The sequence below is a fragment of the Exophiala oligosperma genome (assembly GCF_000835515.1).
Source record: "Exophiala oligosperma strain CBS 72588 unplaced genomic scaffold supercont1.6, whole genome shotgun sequence".
In the NCBI taxonomy this organism is placed as follows: Eukaryota; Fungi; Ascomycota; class Eurotiomycetes; order Chaetothyriales; family Herpotrichiellaceae; genus Exophiala; species Exophiala oligosperma.
In genome coordinates, this window is record NW_015622823.1 from 659,791 (window position 1) to 679,353 (window position 19,563).

Below are 19,563 nucleotides of genomic sequence, written 5' to 3' on the forward strand. Positions count from 1 at the left end.
GAGGTTTGGGTTACAGATGCTCAAATCGTATTAATGCCCTCAGTTTCCGCCATGTGGTACTTGCTAAGTCTACTGGGTCTTTGTACTCGTACTGTGGTCAATCAACAGCTGATCCACCCTCGCTGAAATTCCCGGCTTTCTTGGTCTCACCATGATTCTCGTCATACCAACAGAAAGCCAACATGACAGAGCACCAGGCTCCGAACGGCATGCTTCAATATCAAAAGTCCTCGATTGTGACACCAACATCCCGTTCTCGGGCCAGGCGAATCATGTCTTCGGCAATGACCAGATCCATCAGACCCATCCCAACACTCTTGTAGATGACATTCCCTCTGGTCAGCCATTCCAGGAGCCCAGGTTCACCACTTCCGCCGAGTTCGACTTCTCGCTCTGCCGATTTTTTGATCATCATTACTGTTGCTTTTGTTAGAAAGTTGAAGAAACCAAGAAGTCAACGGAGAAAAACTTACACTCTCCAATCTCGACCAGATGCTCAGGTCCTAATTTTGCCTTGATAATCTCGCCGCTATCCTTCAAGCACGACTCTAGGTTGTCCACTATAATGACTCCTCCCTGTCGAGCATGCTTGTGATGATGGTGTCCATGGTGCGGCTGCACAGCTAGTTTGAAGACATCTGGATGGACCTCGACCATGTGCGGGGCGTAGCTCCCTATGCAGGAAATATATCGCCCTTTCTTCTGGCCCTCGCGGGAAGTGAGGAATTCGGCTGGGAAAAGAGGGTCTAGGGATGGCGTGCAACAGAAGATCACATCTGCTTTCCGGACCTCTTCTTTCAGAAGACGACCGTATTCGCCGAACTCCGGACTCATGCAAGAAAACTTGATATCCTTCCGCCAGAACCCATGACTGTTCTGTTCCATTTGAAGCGTCTTCATCAACTTGATTGAGCGTTCAAAAGACCGGTTGATGATGTTAACATGTCGAATCTCGTCACCTTTGAATAACAAAGCTAGTCTAATGTGCCAGTACGCCTGCTTACCTGCCCCAAATACTGTCACCGTGTGCACATTTTGTCGCTTCTGAAACATCATGGTTGAGGCCAGGGCTGTCCTGAAAGCCGTGAGCTCTTCGGCATTAACGATTCCCACTGGGTTTCCCCGCGCGTCGAGAATCGTCACTGATCCTCTTGGGGTGGAGCTGTGAGCACTTGAGATGGAAGCCGGTGGCCGGAACGAGGCTCCGTCGATGGAATCTCTGCTACCAGATGACATGGTGGACGCAGGCGTTAAAGTGAGAGTGGCGAAGTCGCCGACGGGGGACTTTATAGCCCCCGACTCAGTGGTGCTATGAGACGCTGATGAAGATACTGACGACTTTTTGCCATGGTTGATGGCGTGTTGTTGTTCCAGAGAAACAATTTTCATCCCAACGGCAGTTCCAGTAGAGGCTGGCATGAACAGCGTAGTAATCCCATTCTTCTTGATGATCGTCCGATGGGGTTGCGAGGATGCTGAACACGGTGAGTTTGTGTCGCCTGTCGAGTACGAATGCAAGGCTTCTGCGAGATTTCGCTGCAACGCTGTTGCATCTTCCTTGGCCAATGATAGGAGGATTGTGCGAATATCTGCCTCGGTGAGGACAGTCAAAGGCATCTTGGTGGTAACGAAGAGCCTCTCACTGTACCAGGATGCAATCACGCTGTGTCACCCTCAGGCGTTAGCTATAAGGTGCGTGCTGTGATCCAAGGGGGATGCGGAAACAGGGTGAGGTGGTTAGGAGAGGTGCGACTTAAGTCGGCGGACATGTGTACTCCGTAGGTATGCGACGTCAGTGCTCAACAACACAAGACCAAAGATTCCTGGCTCTCTTCGATCTGCACTGTTTTCTGCAGCAAGAAGTCAAGTGGCAAGTGTCTTGATGGACCTCGATAACAAAGCAGAAGTCAGGATGCTACTTGATCACCAATTATTTGCGTAAGCGAGAACCATCTACCTCGAAGTTGACATGCGATCAGGCTTTAAGGTCTTGGACCAGGTCACGTAGGCATCGCGTTATCTCCATCACAGGCGCCATTGGCTGCGCTCGAGGGCACATGTGAAGGAAAATACAGCGGCGTAATAATATTTGAGTAACTAAAACAAGGGCCAAGAGACCGACAAACACGCCCACCAGGATACGCCAATAAACTTCATTCCCGGGGGTTCCTTACGCCCCCTTAAGGTCACCACCAAGCTTCCCTCGCAAGCATTGCTCTTAGCAGTCTCCTGGGTCACTCTATGTCCACTTCATCCCACCAATCACTCCTTAAGTTCTGCGGGACGGTCTCAGATACAAAACAAATGGCTCTGTTTCGGGAAACGAAAGTGTTTATGGAACATTCCCAGATATATCATGTTCAAGAATATTTTCGATTCGGGTATCCTCTATCCGCTACCTGATGGTGCGTACTGTACATTGCCGGCAGTGTGCATCTGGTATCCAGAGCCATGGCCTGGTAAAAGAAGCAGAAAGCACATAAGAAACACAAAAACAGTGACAAATTCAGTCGAAGCATCACTTCATCTCACCCCACATGTCTTCATCACTCATGACCATGTCGTCCTCGCTAAAAACCTTTAAACCTTCCTTCTTCATCCGCTTCCTGTCCTTCTTTGTCACCAGCATTCGAGGCGTGACTGGGGTCATCGGCGTCATGGGCATATATGGACTATACGGTGTCTGAGGCACTCCGGTCTTCGGATGTACGCCTAGAATGCTCTCGCGGCGGTCCACAAAGGTTGTCTTGGTTGGGGGAGCGCTCTTCAATGAGCCGTCGTACATTTGTCGAAAAGGCAAAGTGTTCGAGCTACTTGAAGCTGTTGCACTTCGCAAGGAGAGTGGAGCAGGTGGTCCCTTCTTTTCGATCTCCGTCATTGACACCACAGCAGACTTCTGTCCTGGAGTTGGTGGCGGCGGACCGGGGTTGTACAGTCGAGGTGACGCATTGCTCTTTTCGGAATATACAGACGACTCGGTCAGAGTAGCTGAGCCTAGAGGTTCAGAGATAGGCTGTCCACGAACAGAGATTCGACTAGGTCGTTTCTTGTTTTGAGCATCCGATTCTCTTCGACCCGAAATGAGTGACAAGGGAATCAATTTCGACTTGCGGCTATGTTGTGACGCTGCTCGTGCGGAAGGGTCTTCATCCGGAGTTGGAGCTAAGGGATGGACCAGTGCAGGCGGAGCACTCTCGTCTGTCTGTAGCTTGTATAGGTGTTGGAATTCAGGAGGAAATCTTGGAGACAGTGGTCCTGCGCCACTTGCTGGCATGTAGTTGGGCAACCGAGGTGATGAAGGTTTATCGTACGCCGAACGAGGCGTGGGAGGGAGAGCCTCATGCTGTGGGAAATAGGGACTTCTCGGAGTTGTCTGAGCACTGCTGTGTGTGTTTTGTGACTTCTCGTCATCGTGTAACATGACAGCAGCGTACAACTTGGTCATTTCGTCCATGTTCTTAGCTTTGTCTGCCTCAAGAATTCTTTCATCGATGGTCGAGACCGTCACATTTGACTCTTTGCGAGAATGCGTTCGTCCTCCACTGGCCCATGACTTGAGGCTGGCCATCTTTCCAGGACTTCTCATGGGTGCTTCCACATCCATGGTGGGATTGTTGGCTAGTGGTGCTGGTTTGATGATCTCCATACTCAGAGTGCGGTTGGAAGTCTGATACTTGCGTCGAAGTCTCTTCCCGACAAAGATGTAGAGAATGAAAGTAACCAGAAGCCAAAAGATGTATGCTCCGACAATACCAACAATCTCGAATTTGAGCTTGGATGGGTCTCTAAGGGCTCCTGCTGATATGGGGGGCCCTTCGTCTGGAGGCGGCGCAGGATCGTTGTCGATGTGAAAGTCCCACACACCTCCCGGCCTGGCTGTCGTTGGTACAGTGAGCAAAGCAGAAAAGATAATGAACACGACTGAATGAGAGGCCAGGCACCTCATCTTTGTAGAAAATCAGCTCTTGAGTCTTCTCCAGTTTTCCGCTCCTGAAACCGGTGACCCCCTGACCGAAAGGGACATGAAGCAGCTTGTTGCACGCAAGGAGCGATCCGGGCGGTAGATGTATCTCGCCATGATTGCTAGAGGACCGTGGCGGAAGCGCTGATGGGAGTGATTGGCAGAGACTACAGGGTGAACAACGAGAAGAGTGACTGCATGAAGCACATTTGGGGACGAATCAAGTATTCGAGCGGGGGATGCAGTAAATGGTGGAACCTCGAGTCTGCGGTGCCTAAGACTCGGTAATGCTTTAGTTGGTCGATTTAACTGGATCCGGCCAAGCTGGGCACCGTGATGCCCATTCAGGGCTTGTCTTTAAGCGCCCAAAATACATCGAGGCTCTCCTGCTTTTGCCAACCCCCTCCCAAAGAAGTATCGCATCACAGTTCGATCCACGCTGCGTTGTCCATCCAGAACCCTGGTTCCGTGGCTCGACCAATCTGTTGAAATGAAGTTCCATTCAAGACTCTGTTCCTAGATTTTCGCTGGCATTCTCGATCCAATTCAAAGCTGTAGCGAGTGGGACATCACTCTTCCCCTGGCAGGGTGTAGAGCCTCGGAGACCATCAGTCACTATCTGCACGGCCCGTGGCCTCTTTCGACTCGTGCCGAAATGGCTGTCACACCTAGGGACTTCATGGTGTTGGAAATGGAAGCGAACATGATGATGGAGATCTTGCTCAGTCACCGACCGTTGATTGATTCAGAAGGCGCTGTCACCAAGACAAGGGCTGGTATCGAACACAACTCTTGCTCGTCTCGTATCATTTGCCTTGTCCTTGCGAGCCATCTGTGTGTCCTGTGTCGCTAAGCTTGGCTTAGTGAGAAGTGAAGTGGCTGCTGACCTGGACACGAAGGTGATATTGTCAAGTTCGTTCCGCTTTCGGCTTTATGCATTTAATGGTGTGATGCTGAGATGGCCATGCAAATGCAGCCGCCTTGAGAGTCGTGAAGGCCTAGTCGCTTTTTGACGACTGCAGTGTGTTTGTCCGTGTCGAGCAGACGCGAAAGCCTTGTCATGGCGTGTCGGAGAAAGTTCATGGTCGAGTTGTTCCATTACAGGCCATGTATGATGTCTTCCATGCTATGGAAGCACTCCGGATAAGGCACCGATTAGACCAGCTTTCGTATAGCACTCCTTCATTTATGCTTCATCTCCAGCTTCCATGTCCTGTCGTAGCCCAGCCTAGGCCTGCAAAGCCACTTCCTCTTCCTAAGGAACTTCCCGAGTCTCGTGAATTGATGGCACGTCGCTTGCCTTTTGTGCCTTCGTTGGTTCTGACGCCTTCGACGATCTTTTCGAGGCTTGTTTCTACCACAACACCACCAACCACCATTTCACTCAGAACGGCATGCAGTGTCTCGAAACCAAAAATCAGATCCAGCTCGCACACATTTTCGAACAACCTATCGAGAGCCTCAACGAAGACCTGGATGAAGTCGAGAAGAGCCAGGGGAGATTCGGTAGAGGTAGAGATCAGAATGAAATAGAGAGTCGCGTAGTGTCTATAGGTGATTTGCGCTGGAGCATCGGGAGAGGAGTTGCTTCCAGAAGGAGCCAACAACGGAGGAAGAGGCAAGAAGTTGCACGCAGACGCTGGACGCGCAGAGACAAGTGTGAATATCTGGTTCAGTAAGGACTGCTGAGTTGATGTGTCCTGCAAGCAATTGATCAGCATAGAGGGACAACATTTATTGAGAGCTGTTCATACCAGCTGAGAGTAGAATTTGGTCAACCTAGGTTGACCGTTATTGTTGAAGACCAGTACTGCGTTGATCATCGCACGGGAAGACGTACACCTGGTGTATATTCGAGGAGAGTGTCTGGCTGCGCACTTCATAAATAGATGATGAAGATGGTGGGCTACAAACGAGTATGACGGTGTTAGGCTTTCGGCGGAATTGACCCGAAACGCCCTTTGCATGGCTCGCCTACGCCTGCGCCTGAACCTGAGCAGATCGTAAATAATCTGAAATCTTTGTTAACAGGTTCGTATTCACGACGCTTCGTCCAGATTCTTCCACGAACCCTTGATGCCGGAATTCGCCTGTTCAGCCTGCAGGCAGGTCCTCAGATCTCGCCTTCGACGGCGTCTGCTCCATCTCCAGGATGGCCGTCGCAGCCTCCACAGCTCTTCAATTTTGAAGAGTGAACGCCACAATCGTACCGTCGAGTCGTGGTACTGGGAGACGAAACCGCCTACACTTCGAGAGTTGGCGGCAGCGGAACACTTTTTCAGATACAACAGACCATTCCGTCAATGGACCGGCGAGACGTGGCGGCAGGATGGTGCGAAAAGGGGGCCATTGCAGATTCCTGAAGTCATCTTTTTAGGTCGTTCCAACGTTGGCAAATCTTCAACGATCAATGCTCTCGCCGGCGAAGACCTCAACCGAGTCAGTGCGGTACCCGGCGCGACGAAAGCCATGGCGGCATGGGCATTCGCAGCGAAAACACCCAGCGGCGGTGCCATCGCAGGATGGGACGGTGATGTCTCCACGAAACTGTCCCTGGTTGATATGCCAGGTTACGGCTTCGGCTCCAAGGCTCTATGGGGTTCTTCTATAATGACATATCTGATTGAGAGAAAACACATCCGCAGGGCTTTCATCTTGCTGGACACTATACACGGCATACAAGAAGGCGACCGTCATCTGATCGAGATTCTTCGCGGCCTTGCCATACCCTACCAGATTGTCGCCACGAAATGTGACCGGCTCGTCGAAATGAAAGATTACGAAGGTCAGGTTCGAGAGGCGCTGACAACGCTCCGCACCCAGGCACAATTTGACACCACAGAGGAACAAAAGCTGGCCCTGGGCGAGATCATCTGTATGGGTAACCTGCACGCTAGTATCCTCAAGGGCAAGCCACCTCCCAAGTCTAAAGACATACCATTTGGCGTTCAAAATCTCCAATGGGCAGTACTCAGGGCCGTTGGCTTGGATACTTACGCAGTGCAGAAGGCCCAGGGTCAAGGGGCGCTTAAGAACATCGCCACGGAAGAACAACCCAGCATGAGGATTGACTATGTGCCGGGGGTCGATCTGTCTCCCAAGACAGCTGATCCTATTACGATAGAGGAGAAGCCTATGCCGTCAGAGACTGCAGGAACCAAGTCATCCTCCTCCTCTTCCAGCCTCCCCGACCTCTCCATCGAAGAATTCATGCGCGAGATCATGGGCGCGCGAGCAACACCGTCCGCAATGCCGCCCACGCCGCCCACACCCACCAAATCCACTACAGACACCGATGCATTGCCTCCGTGGGAGCGGCTCATGCAAGGCTATCGAAACAGAGAACAATCCAGAGTACAACGCCAGATACCTCTTCGTCAGCCAGCATACCGTTCTGGTCTGGAAGGTCCGGAAGGGGGCCGCTACCATCCCCAACAGGCTGTATCGAGCAGATCCCGGCTCCCTCCATCGTTGCGGTTCCCAGAAATTCCACTCAGGCGGGCTGCACCGACTGCTCCCACTACAACTTCTACAGCGGCTCAACCTACACGGTCAGCCCCACCGAACACGAGCAGCGAAGGCAAAGTCGTCCTCAGGGGCTCCGACGCATTTGAAGCCATGATGGGGTCGTCCGAGCCCGCCAAGTCTACGAGCAGGACACGAGGCAAGCAAAAGAAGAACAAGAGCAAATCTGGAAGCAAGCAGGCTGTCCAGGAGCCGTCAAGAGCACAATCTGCCCGACCGGCCTTGAGTGGCAAAGGTGTACTTCGCGGCATGGATGCGTTCGAGTCGATGTTCTCCGAACCGCCCAGAACAAAGTCAGCTGCTAAGAGACGGCGGCGTTCAGGGTAGAGGTGTCTCGTTGTTCGAAAAGTCAATCCTCACGTAGATACTTTGTACTAATATCGTCCAGTCCAGGCTGGCTTCTTAGCGTGGAGTAGAGCCTGGCCAGACATGTAGACTATACCGTCTCTCAGCATAGACAGATTGGAAATAGAAGCAAGCAGCTTCTCTAAAGCACATTCAAAAAGGACAGAAATTTGTCAATTCTAGCGACAGTAGAAATAGAAAGAAGTAATCAGGCGCATTCAATATCTCAGGACTCGTTCGCTCTGAAAGCAATAGCTGGTATCAGGCTGTCAATAGAGAAGAGAAAAAACACAGAGTATGTACATGTCGTGCCTTTCTTTTTCCTCTCTTACAAAGAAGTGGAAAAACGCGGCTAAGCAAAATGAACAAGCCACTGTGTAACTAAACAAGTCTTGCAGTTCGATCTGGTGTCGTTGGGAGTCTATGCCTTTTCTTTCTTTCTTAAAAGTGCAAAAAGCCCAGCCCGCCCCCATCACAGAGCAAATGACCGAAGAAACCACTAGCAGACCCCTGCATATGAGCCCACGTCTGCTCATCTTCCAACTTTGGAAGTGAGTTATGCATAAACAAGAAAAGGATCAGCTCGCACCAGAATGCATTCATTCGTCAAGGGGTATTGATATCGGCTATGTTGGCAGCTGTGCATCACGATATGATTTGTCGTTAAGCCACAAGAAGTCAATCAAGGTCGTCAAAAGTCGTAAAGCAAGAGGCGTCAGTCGTAGTCGTGCCAGAATGAAACATTTCTCAGGCTTGGAGGAAGATAGTGAGGATCGTCTGGTCCCGCCTTGGAAAAGGAAATCAGGGCCAGAAGCTGCATGATGGTAGTGTTTCTTCGTGTTAGGGAATCTGAAATGTCCGCCTCGGTCCCTTAGAGCACACGAGTTCATACGTCTCCGGCTCCATCCTCCAGGTAGTCATCATCGATGCGGGTCTCGAACCCCGACTCGTCGACGACAATGCGTCGGCCAAGGTTATGGGGGGGAATGCCGTCGCGGGCTGCTCCATAGTCGAGAACCTATCCAGAATCGTTAGCTTGAAAGGGAGATTCGAGCAATGCAGGCTTACCTCGATATAAGTCAACCCATCACGCTGCACTGCGGCGACACAGCGTCGTTCATTGAATTTGACTTGCCAGACACCGCTGAGGTTCGAGAGTAGATCTTTTATGCACTCCCCAGTCTTGATGTTCCATAACTTCAAGGTGCGGTCGGAGCCACTAATTACTTTCTGCCCGTCGTGTTTGAAGCAGGTAATTGCTCCTGTGTGTGCGCTCAGTGTAGCTTTGCACTGACCATTTTCTGGGTCCCATATCCTCAAGGTAGAATCAGCAGCCGCTGAGACGAGTTTGTCACAGTTCAAGTCGAGCAGCCCGACCAGAGAGGTGTGGCCTTCCAAGGTATATTTAAGAGACCCGGTGTGCAGATCCCAGATGCGGACCATGTTGTCCATCGAGCCACTGATACAGCGATTGCGGTCATGATCCAAGACTACACTGTACACCTTCTGAGTGTGACCCTGAAGACGATGAACAGTCTCACCAGTAGAGATCTTCCATACACGGACGGTACAGTCGTAGCTACCGCTTACCAAAGTATCAGCATGAGCGGCAATTGCTCTGACCGAGTGTTGATGTCCAGTCAGTATTCGCACGAAATAGGGGCAGTCATCAGCATCGGTCTCGTTCTCTGCCTGGATGAAGACAGGGTCGTCTGCCCTGGGCAACTTCCAAACACGCAGCGTGGAGTCCCTAGAACCAGTGATGATGAGTGGTTGCTTTGGCATCATGATTGGCCTGCCTTCAGCACTCTCGCCAACCTTGACGGGCGTCACGATCTGCAAGCATCTCACAGTCGATGTGTGACCTCGGAAAACCTGAGTCTCCCGCCCTTCAGCGATGTTCCATACTCGGACTGATCGATCAGTTGAGCCAGAAACGAGAGTATTTCCCTCATATTGCAAAGCCCACACTCCACCCTCATGACCAGTCAAGATAGCCTTCAAGACGCCTGTTCTGGTCTCATAGACGTTAATGTTGTTGTCATCACTTCCAGTCAAGATCTTGTCGGTGTCGAATTGCAGACAAGTGACGACGTGGGTGTCGTGCGCACGGAAGGCGATATGCTGCGGTTTTGTTTCCTCGAACATCCAGTTCTTTCGGATTAGATGGTGCCTCCGGTAAAGCGACTTGTAGAGATGAAGACCCCGCAAACTTGGCAAACCAACGTTGGGTTGTGGAAGAGCCGAAAGAGCAGCATTTGCAGCATGGTATGGACCTTCGGCATTTGATGCTTGGCTCATCCAGTCAAGGGTGACGTCAATTGATGCTTCGCGTGATGATCCCATATGTTTCAGCTGTTTGTTGCGGTTGGACAACATCGTCGCAGCCTTGCGCTTGGAACGTCGAAGAATACCGTTGAATCTGTTTTGTCCTTGGGGCGACGATGGCAAGGACACAATAGCCTCGTTGTCGGACTTTGAACTGGATGAGGAGCTGAGGTTTTCTTCATAACCTGCCGGCCCAACCGGATCCTGCCAGCCCCAACCTTCGGTGATGGCTCGCTGTAGTTCACCCTCAGGTAGAGTATAGCCATCGGCGTCAAACAGTTCTTTCCATGCCCTCTCATCACCGTTGACCAATTGCCGCCACTTCTTAGATACTTGTGCCGCCCTGCAAAGACTCTTCAGATCGAGATATTTCAAAATGTTAAGGCCCAGTTCAGGTGGTAATATGGCGAGGAAATCACACTTCAGAGCCGGATTTACAGCATCTGCAACAACTTGAAGGGTGGGTTTGGGGCACCTTCGCAGAAGTTGGTGCATAACATAGCTCTTTAACTCGTTGGGTATGGCTTCAAAATAGTCCAGCATGGCAGGAATGTCGGAAATTGAACGGCCTCGGAAACGGTTGAGACGGCTTTGTCCATATTGGGAGACGTGGTCTACGGTGGGGTTGGAAGGTGGTAAAGATGTCAGTGATCGTTCCCGGACAGTCATGCCTGCCATCACGTCCTGCTGAGAAGCTACTTCGGAGTTTGAGTCAATGTCTGCGAAGTAGCCAGAGTGTTGTAGAGTGGCAGCGGCCGTCACAGGAGACAACGACGGACTAGGCAAAGAGCCATCCTGCCCAGATGGACTTTCTGCGACATGAAGTCTTGCGGGTACAGAAGACAATGCTGTACGACTAAGAGGTCGGGGGCCAGGCACCTGACCATCTTCATCAATTGGCGGTGTTGGGACCGCAGTGTCTTGAGAAGAACCTCGTCTCAGGTCTCGTCCAAGGATCGTCTCTTCGAGTGTCATACCGGCACTATCGTCTAAAGACATGGAAGCATGTTGGCTTGTTCTCGGGGTGAATGATTGTGTGTTGTGGAACGTGTGTTGCAGGTCCATATTTGGCGATGGAAGAAGTCCGGAGCTCATGTGCCGCGTGGCGCTGGCTCGCTCGCGGCTGACTCTTCTGTGTCGGGATGGTTTCGGTATACTCTCTGGAGTAACTGGATTCGAGATGTGCAAATCGTGTGGTCTTGACAACAGCCGCATGCTGGGTCGTTCGCGTTTGTTGCTGGGTTGTACAGAAGCACCACGGTTGCTGGATGCAAAGGCTGGCCCCTGGAGATGTGCATGTTCCTCGTCGCCGCTGATGGACTCTGGTGACGCTGGCCGCTTTTCTGCTTGTCTCTGAAACGACGTCAGGCGTTCTTCGTTGTGTGGTGTCTCCGACCAGGGCTGAGATGTTTGGATCGTCTGTATTCTGCCATTGGCATCCCCAAGCATTCGCTGCTCTCTCTCCAACTGTGTTATTGATTAGTTTGAGCTGAAATACTGGTGTATATGACATACCTGTTCTAATGCAATCGATGTGTCATTTGCCTCGCTGAATATTGTATGTCTCCCTTCTATCTCGAAATGTATCTTCTTGAGGCTGGCAGGTGTGGGACTTGCTGCTAGTGGATATTGCTTCAAATCGAGCTCCTGCATTCGACGAGGAGGCCGCATCAAAAAGGGCGGAAACTTCGTGGTCGTGGTCGTGGTTGTGGTAACAACAGTCGTTTGGGTTGCTGGTGCAAATGAGAGCTGCCCTAGCAATGCGTTGCTTTCGACGTCCTTGGGGAACCCCGGTGCTCCTCTGCTTCGAGGTCTCTGGTTTTGTGTCATATCTGTGTGCCGCGATCGTTGGGGCTCCTGGGCGTCTACATCCATCACTTCCTCCTCATCCGAGACATGCATCATAGCCACGTTGAGATCAACAAGGGCATCTGGGTCGGCGGGGGAGTTGGAGGATTTCGAGACGCGTCGTGGAACCGTAGTCTTCGGCGGGAGAATGCAATATTGTACTCAGGTATTGCACTCAAAGATGACAACGAAGGACCTGATCGAAAAGCCAGACTCGGTTGTTCACCCCCAGTGGTAGTCGAGACGGGATCGTGTGTATTAGCCGAGGCGTTTCGTCGGTTGCTGAAAAGTGGGAAACAGGAACCAAGAGTATTTCTAGAAGGAGTGTCATCAATTCATCAAGCGGTCATGCACGGTATCCCATTTGAATGCAGAAACCCTCGTAAAGAAGTGAAGATGAATGGAAGAACCGTGATATGTCCGCAGGGTGACCTCGCCCCCGGCATAACCGTACGCAGAATGCCGCCGAATTAGTAGAGCCTTGGCGGGCAGAAGGCGCCACTGCCAGCACAGACTGCCAACCTCCTCCGTATATCATTTGCCTCTTCCCGACAAGATGTTGGCTTTTGATAGTACTTGTGTCTGCATAGAAACGGTTTCATCATTGACTGTTAGACCATGCAAAGGTCACACAGTCGAGCCCAAAGCTTATGCATCTATGAACGCATTAGGTGACAGCCCCTGCTATCTCGGTGCGATATGGCGATAGGTCTTACGCACACCTATCTCTGCGTTATGCACAAGGCTATACTTATTACTGAAGTTTCCCCCAAATTGTCACTTGTTGGTATCAATATGAGTTAAATGGCAACCGAAAAATACAAGTAAGTCAAGAGACATTGTTGAGGACAGTGAGATTGACGAGCACCAGGACACTAATAAGGACAGTGACAATGACTATGTTACTCCGTATTAGTCACTCAGTCGCCTGCATTTTGAAATCGACAATGGCGGCTACTTCAGTAATAAGTATAGCCTTGTGTGTAATGCAGAGATGGGTGTGTGTGATACCTGTCGCATGCTATATCACGGTGCCGTTCTGGATATTCGCGGAGGATACGGATACGGAATCCAGGTACTTGTGTGTTGAAGACTTGACTTAGCGATGATCCGTAGGTTGCTTTTCTGCTATTATGGTACATTAAAATGCGCTCAAGGTGCTTCTTATCGATCTCGCAGCAAACAGAGTCATGCTAGTATGGCATTTGGGATATCTTGACAGTCGTTTGCGGTTGACGACGTTTTGAAGTGATTCTCTCTCTCCCCAAACATCGCCTTTAAAATATTTGCCATACTTCTCATTCTCCCCCAACTTATCTCGTTCCAGTGTGATTGCCACTGTTGAAAATGACTGAACAGCTTCTGTTATCCGCACCAGCTGTGCCGACTCTCACTCAAGCGCACAGTCTTGCTCTTGTTCAGATTTTCATCAATGCCTCTCTAGCATGCATTGCGCATGCCCGTGAACTCATCCCATGGACCTCTCCGTGCTTCCGAACTCGATACGTCGAACAGATCAATACACTTATCGATGCCGATGCGCGTACCTTGTATACGGCTTTCAAAACTCTCGAGGGAACAGCCACTAGCGGTGGCCAAGAGATCAAGATCCTTGTCCGTGGAGTTCACAAAAGAGCGGACCAGGTGCTCGAGATGCTGGTACGCACTACCTCGGAGACTCTCTAAGGATCCAGAAGTCCTTGCAGAGGCGAGTATACTCACGTCCATTCAAGGAAGATGGTATCTTCGAAGCGCTAGAGCACAGATTTCTGGACGCCTTTCAAGTTTTCGTGACCGATGCCGATGACTCCCACGATGTCCTTGAAACCTACTCCTTTGCCTTCAAATATACGCAAGATCGCATACATAGCGTTCATATGTCTTCAATGAGTCGGGTGCTGGTCCTTGAGGATTTTCAGCACAGTTTCAAAGCGTTCATTCGCAGTCTGCTTCGTTTCCTAAGATGCCTACCACGTCTCCCAGGTCAGTACCGGACACATTTTCCAAATGGATCCTCATTGACTGTGCTAGCACACCGACGGTTGGGAATGAGTCTCACTTACAGAGATAGTTGTCCACAAGCCTATCAGCCACCCGGCTTTGTTGACCAAGAAGAATATCCAGGCAAGATCGGAGAGAGAATCTGTGACACGTTGTGGAAGAGTCATGGAGATCTAATGGGCGAGGTGCAAGTTGGTAATGAACAAATTGCGATGAGCGTGCGCCCTTTCCGCATTGACGAGCCGTCCACCTCTATTGACCCTCAAGACATGGCAATGAGCAAGCAGTTGCAGGCTATGCAAAAGACGTCCTCACAGCGGACCACGAATCTTGTCTCTACTTTGCAAGACTCTGGTTCTAGACGCAAACGCAACAGCGATGTGCCCCTTCCTGTCAAGCGAATGAAATTGCCCTATCACCCTGGACACCAGGAACGGAATAGTCAACATGATTTTCTGCAACAGGAACAAATTGAAGGGACAGAATTCTCGAAGCATGATGCTGCGACAATCGACACACACGAGGCAGGTCTCTCGCCCGAAACGGATCAAGATAGAGACTTGCAGCCACAAAAGACAGACTACAGAGGCCCAAATACCAGCACGAACTCAAAACTGCCTGGATCAACTCGTTCACTCCGCCGGAAGATTAGCATCTCCCGAAACTTCATTAACATTGATCGCTCATCGTCTGTCGAAAGTCAAGGTGTTGAACAAGGTCTCGAGTCGAACGTAGGTATTGATGACAGCAGCGACATTGCAACTACTTCAACAGCCACGGCTGACTGAACATTGAGAATGTCAAGCACCGTACGCGGTACTCCATAAATTCCTGGCCAATGACGGCTTATGTGTTAGGTTGGAACATGATGGAGCTGAAACAGGTGTTGTAAAGTAGACTGGTGCACCAGATCGCTGTCAAAGCACATACAAGTACTCCGTATCTGCCGACCATTGGACGAGTAGTGGGCGGACTGACCTGACCTCAGCCTGCTCCATGTCGCGCCTTTAGAAAGAAAATGGAACGATTCCTCGTGCTTTGACGATGCCGATCTGTCTCAGTCTCGCGAGGCCGAGCAAGGCGGTCGTGGTAGCGCGGAACAGCAGTCGTCGGAGGTTTGCATTTGGCGACCGAGGGCTGATACAACGTGATATTATTGACCGCGGGACATCCAAGATGAGTCAGGCTTGATCTGAGATGGTTTTGAGTCAACGTGGCCCAAGGTGGGTTGCTAGGGAGGTGTTCATGATCAACACAGCAAGGTTTGATATGAGGAATCGTTAGGGTGAGAAGTAAGCTGCGCAAGACGAGGACGAGCGTCTTTCTTTGCCTTGTAGGGAGTAGAAGGACGGCAATCTTACTCTGCTCGTTATGATGTGCAATATGTTCATCGTGGAAGTGTCTACGTTACCATTCGTTGGTCTCTCACATCTCGGGCCATTGGCGGTCTTACGTGTTCGGCGGCGGGGATGTGACTTCGTCGAGTGGCACTAACTAGTATCTGCTCGAATTCCCATACAAAGCAAGACTTTCTGGTGTACCCCGTAATGATGGCGTACTTGGCACCAATGTTCCTGGCATGCACCCATTATCAGGACCCCTTGCAAGCTAAAGTCAGTCTTTTCGGGCCAACAGCAAAACCTCCTGAAGATCACCACCTCGAAGTTATGCTGACTTTGAACTCCTGCGGTGCTAAGGCATCCATTGTGTGCACTAAGGATGCCTCGTAGCAGCCACAGGTGGAGTATTCTGTACACCACTGTAATATCGCCCACTTTGTCGCTTGCAGAGGGAGTTCAGAACTGGAATCTCCGTGCGGATAGCAGGACCCATGGTACTGATGCAAGCCTGCAACATAATGGGCCCCATCTTCCCATGGAGCCTCTTCTAGCCACTGAAGGCTCAGACACAGGCCAGTAGCTCGATACCGGCGTCGGTCCAAGGCATGCATTTGAACGCCTAAACTTCGAGAAGGGTGTCAACCACGATAAACGGACATGCATAGAGCACGAGGATTACTTGTACTGACGAGGGGCTGCGGGAACAACCTCGACCTATTCCAAGACAATCAGGCTTACAGTACCAGAAGGACAAGCGGTTTTTGCTAAGTATTTGCAACTTCCACCATGCGACTCTAGTCAGTGCTAATGGAAAGCCTTCGCTCTTATTACATACAGCTGGCTGGTCTTTGGTCTTATTAGGCTGTTGGATAATCCCAATTAGCCCTCTTATTGTCTGCATTCGTCATTGCGCCTCAGTGCCCTAAAAGATCCCGTGGTCCCACTGCTGCCTCCTCCTCCTCCAGTCCTGTCATGGAAGATTTGGTGCTCATCAATAGATGAGTGTTGTGGAAACTGGGGCTCGATCGGCTGGCTCTTCATCTGACCCGGAGGGACTTCCATCTCTACGACCGCCTCTACTCTCTTCCGCGGCAATCAACTCTCTACTTGCAACAAATCGTCGAGGTTTCCGTCGACAGCGAGACAAGAGGTTACAGCTCTCCTCTCCCGAATCGCAAGCCAGCAAAACTCGAAACATCTTACTTCATTCGCAAAGCCTGATACGAGTACACTGACTGGTGCGACCTCCGATCTGCCTTCTATCTCTCACAAGATCTGGTCCTCGGCGAAATTGTCCACGGGGCGGATGGCAACTTTATTGCGACCCAACATGTTCCCTTGAAGTCTCACCGCTATTCCTTCACCTTTGAACCGCCGATTTGTCGGCCGGGAGTTCTGCAAACGAATTCATCGGCCTGTCCACGACGGGAGGAGACGGATATGGGTTCTGGTCCAAGATTTCGCTTCCCAGGGTCGTTAAAAAGGACGAAGTCCAGCGCAACTGAGCAAAGCTGGAAGACAAATACTGGCAAACGCGAACACAAGGCTCAAAACATACTGGGTATCTCGGAAGCCGCATTGAATACCGCTAGAAACGAAAGTGTCAGTTCTTCTAACACGGCGAAAGTGCCAACTCTGTCATTCTCGGATGCCACTACTGAATTGGGCTCTTCGCACGCCGCCACAGAGAAACCGGATGTGATCCCCGAACTGAAGTTGAAGGCATCCTCTGTATTATTACATGAAGAGTTCTGTATCAGCGCTGAGAGAGCAGCATCGATACACTCGAAACGACCCAAACCCCATCGCTCTTCTTCAACTTTGAACTCCCATTATGAGGCACAGAAAATGCCACTTGCTATATCCCAACAGACCTCTGACTCGTCGAGACGAGATGGCGCCCTACGGAAAGGCTCACCAATAGTAATCAGATCAGCCACAGCCGAGAAGGAACCATTACGGCAATTGCGGTTATTTAGGTCGACAAAACATCGAGACAAGAGTGGGAGTAAGAAACTCTCCAAGCAGAAATCTGCTTCAACTGCTTCTCCTCCTCGATCACTTGCGGACGGCCAGAGCTCGACTAAATCAACAGAACATCCAAGAGAATCGGTTTCAGCACAGTCCTCGAGAGGCTCTGTTTCATACAGGGGGAGTAACTATCACCGCGAACATGCTCCTCGTCCGACGCCGAATTTTTCTATGGTCAATGTGAAGCATCCGACGTCATACCTCACTCATTCCGATGGTCCCGTGGAAACATCCCATCTCAAATTAAACATCAGAAGACCCAAAGCAGGGGCAAAACATTGGTTCGATGGATTGGAAGGCGACAGCAGTGAGGATGAAAGTGTTCACGAACCAGAATTCCAGCCAAGCTTCGTGGATGGCATGGAGAGTGCATTTGAGGACGGCAGGATTGGTCTCGTGTCGAAAGATTCTGCGCGAATGTCCACCTTCGTCCCAGATACATCCGATGGCTGTGCAAACTTGGACTCTGACCCTTCCGCTTCTTCATCTTCTCGTCACATGCTCCCCGCCTCCGCTATTCCCCCACGGACTTCAACCTTGAATACCAAATCATCAAGGTCAACACTATCCCAAGAATTATTCCGCTCTCACTCGAATCAACGTATACCTGCGGCAGCATCCAAGACTTTGGCCTCAAGTGATCTGCACACAACCAGTGTACTTGATCTCTCCTCGTCGGAGGATGAAGAAAATCGTGTGGAACCTGAACGTGAGCGTTTGCCACAATTGCGTGACAGTATAGCACTCGAGTCATTGATGGAATCGGACATTGTGGTTGGAACTGCGAAGGCAATCGAGACAAATCAGAACTCGTCTATAAAAGCAACACCCAGCTTGAGGCGGGTCGCTCGCAATGTGTCAAAGCGGAACGCAAAGACTTCAACCAAAGCTATCAGCAGACCTTCCAATATAAGACAGTCATATTTCAGCGATGTGTCATCACAGCGGACGATCGAAGAACATGATTTACTCACTTCATTCCCCGCCACTCCTACCGAATCCCGGCGAACATCCTTCCAAGGGTCATGTCTCTCGGACAATGCAAGTATAGAAAGTCGAAGGATGATCAGCGTAACCAAGCACGAAGAGTCACTACTTGCGGCGATGAGACTAAGATCGACCGGCGTCCCACAGCACGCCAAAAGGAGCAGTGATCCAAGACTTCGGCTACTCAGAGACCTCGACAAGAGATCTCGATCCCGACAAATCCCGGCAGGCTCGACAACCAACGAAACGGCCCGAGTCAATGTGTCTAGTCAAGAAGCCCTGAATCACTCTGATGCGAACTCTGACCAAGCATCTTGCACCACTTTTCAAACTGGCAGGTCGGCTGACCCAAGTATCAGATTTTCCATGGCGAGCTTCCAAACGGAAACATCCCTCGGACATGGTAGTGAGATGTCGTTTCTCGCCTCGCCTGGTTTTGTCCCTCTTGCGAACGTCACGAATGGCGCGAACCGTCTCAGTCGTGCCACTTTCTTCTCCACGTCGACCAGTGACTCGCGAGATACGTCAAGTACTCGGCGAGAGCACAATTACAGAGCAGCTCTCGAGAAACTTTCGTCTATTCCACCCCGGGACGATATACCCTCACAAGAATTCATCGAATGGCCTTATCATGGCTGGGAAGCTAAGTCGACCACCCTGGCGACTGCACATTAGGAGGAAAGAATTCGATTTTTCCGTTTGTTCCCAAAATTACAGAAGACGATTGGTGATGTATTGACGTCACCCTTGTACTTATACAATCTTTCTTTTTTTTTCTTTGTGATGACGACGACGAAGTGGAGGATTGACTTTGGATACTGTACGAGTATTATACTGGGAGAAGCTGCTCCAGGAGCTCACGATGTGCTTGGTGTGATGATTATAAGGCTGGCCTTTTTTGTGAGGAGGATCTGATCTGATCAATGTTGGTCTGGGCGTCGTCGGGTATGGCGGAATTGTCGCTAGACATCGAATCCACCGGATAGCCGTTGTCGCGTAATGAAATGCACACCGAATTTCCTGGTTTCCCGTACTGTAATGCATGTTGGACAAGCGACCAGGGCAGTATCTTGGTAGTGGACCTGTCTTGGGGGGGGGGGTGTGTACTGTAGCAGGCTGATGGAGGCACAGGCGCGGATACTTGGGCACATGAGGCGTTGACAGCCTCCCAAACAGGGGGTCGACAAGGATCCATGA

At 50.8% G+C, this 19,563-nt stretch overlaps 6 protein-coding genes across 7 annotated transcripts; 2 read left to right on the forward strand and 4 right to left on the reverse strand.

Moving 5' to 3' along the window:
• Window positions 1-13: 13 nt before the first annotated feature.
• On the reverse strand, window positions 14-1,936 carry PV06_06695 (uncharacterized protein). Its single transcript, XM_016407842.1, has 2 exons — window positions 474-1,936; window positions 14-417 (listed from the first exon to the last, which is right to left on the reverse strand). The coding sequence occupies exons 1-2, from the start codon at window positions 1,615-1,617 to the stop codon at window positions 221-223; spliced, it is 1,341 nt and encodes a 446-aa protein (XP_016261322.1). The 5' UTR covers window positions 1,618-1,936; the 3' UTR covers window positions 14-220.
• Window positions 1,937-2,361: 425 nt separating this feature from the next.
• Window positions 2,362-4,010, reverse strand: PV06_06696 (uncharacterized protein). Its single transcript, XM_016407843.1, has one exon. It carries the CDS (start codon window positions 3,944-3,946, stop codon window positions 2,519-2,521), a length of 1,428 nt encoding a protein of 475 aa, XP_016261323.1. The 5' UTR covers window positions 3,947-4,010; the 3' UTR covers window positions 2,362-2,518.
• On the reverse strand, window positions 3,988-5,836 carry PV06_06697 (uncharacterized protein). The gene is made up of 2 exons (XM_016407844.1): window positions 5,716-5,836; window positions 3,988-5,661 (listed from the first exon to the last, which is right to left on the reverse strand). Exons 1-2 carry the CDS (start codon window positions 5,782-5,784, stop codon window positions 5,155-5,157), a joined length of 576 nt encoding a protein of 191 aa, XP_016261324.1. The 5' UTR covers window positions 5,785-5,836; the 3' UTR covers window positions 3,988-5,154.
• Window positions 5,837-5,971: 135 nt separating this feature from the next.
• On the forward strand, window positions 5,972-8,061 carry PV06_06698 (ribosome biogenesis GTP-binding protein YsxC). Its single transcript, XM_016407845.1, has one exon. It carries the CDS (start codon window positions 6,038-6,040, stop codon window positions 7,811-7,813), a length of 1,776 nt encoding a protein of 591 aa, XP_016261325.1. The 5' UTR covers window positions 5,972-6,037; the 3' UTR covers window positions 7,814-8,061.
• On the reverse strand, window positions 7,992-12,406 carry PV06_06699. Of its 2 annotated transcripts, XM_016407847.1 has the most exons (3): window positions 11,675-12,406; window positions 8,900-11,626; window positions 7,992-8,849 (listed from the first exon to the last, which is right to left on the reverse strand). In XM_016407847.1, exons 1-3 carry the CDS (start codon window positions 12,062-12,064, stop codon window positions 8,718-8,720), a joined length of 3,249 nt encoding a protein of 1,082 aa, XP_016261327.1. In that variant the 5' UTR covers window positions 12,065-12,406; the 3' UTR covers window positions 7,992-8,717. The 2 variants fall into 2 exon arrangements, with proteins under 2 accessions (XP_016261327.1, XP_016261326.1); XM_016407846.1 differs by having other exon boundaries at window positions 7,992-11,626.
• A 3,628-nt stretch (window positions 12,407-16,034) lies between these two features.
• On the forward strand, window positions 16,035-19,387 carry PV06_06700 (uncharacterized protein). Its single transcript, XM_016407848.1, has one exon. The coding sequence runs from the start codon at window positions 16,789-16,791 to the stop codon at window positions 19,039-19,041; it is 2,253 nt and encodes a 750-aa protein (XP_016261328.1). The 5' UTR covers window positions 16,035-16,788; the 3' UTR covers window positions 19,042-19,387.
• The last annotated feature ends 176 nt before the right edge of the window (window positions 19,388-19,563 follow it).

What these genes read in the sequence shown, in the direction of transcription:
- PV06_06698 (XM_016407845.1), top strand. Translation starts at nt 6,038, where the DNA reads ATGCCGGAATTCGCCTGTTCAGCCTGCAGGCAGGTCCTCAGATCTCGC.
- PV06_06699 (XM_016407846.1), bottom strand. Translation starts at nt 12,064, where the DNA reads ATGATGCATGTCTCGGATGAGGAGGAAGTGATGGATGTAGACGCCCAG. An exon ending in CATCGATTGCATTAGAACAG is followed by an intron (nt 11,627 to 11,674) that starts GTATGTCATATA and finishes TCAATAACACAG; the next exon opens with TTGGAGAGAGAGCAGCGAAT.
- PV06_06697 (XM_016407844.1), bottom strand. Translation starts at nt 5,784, where the DNA reads ATGATCAACGCAGTACTGGTCTTCAACAATAACGGTCAACCTAGGTTG. An exon ending in CCAAATTCTACTCTCAGCTG is followed by an intron (nt 5,662 to 5,715) that starts GTATGAACAGCT and finishes AATTGCTTGCAG; the next exon opens with GACACATCAACTCAGCAGTC.
- PV06_06695 (XM_016407842.1), bottom strand. Translation starts at nt 1,617, where the DNA reads ATGCCTTTGACTGTCCTCACCGAGGCAGATATTCGCACAATCCTCCTA. An exon ending in TCTGGTCGAGATTGGAGAGT is followed by an intron (nt 418 to 473) that starts GTAAGTTTTTCT and finishes CAAAAGCAACAG; the next exon opens with TAATGATGATCAAAAAATCG.
- PV06_06696 (XM_016407843.1), bottom strand. Translation starts at nt 3,946, where the DNA reads ATGAGGTGCCTGGCCTCTCATTCAGTCGTGTTCATTATCTTTTCTGCT.
- PV06_06700 (XM_016407848.1), top strand. Translation starts at nt 16,789, where the DNA reads ATGGGTTCTGGTCCAAGATTTCGCTTCCCAGGGTCGTTAAAAAGGACG.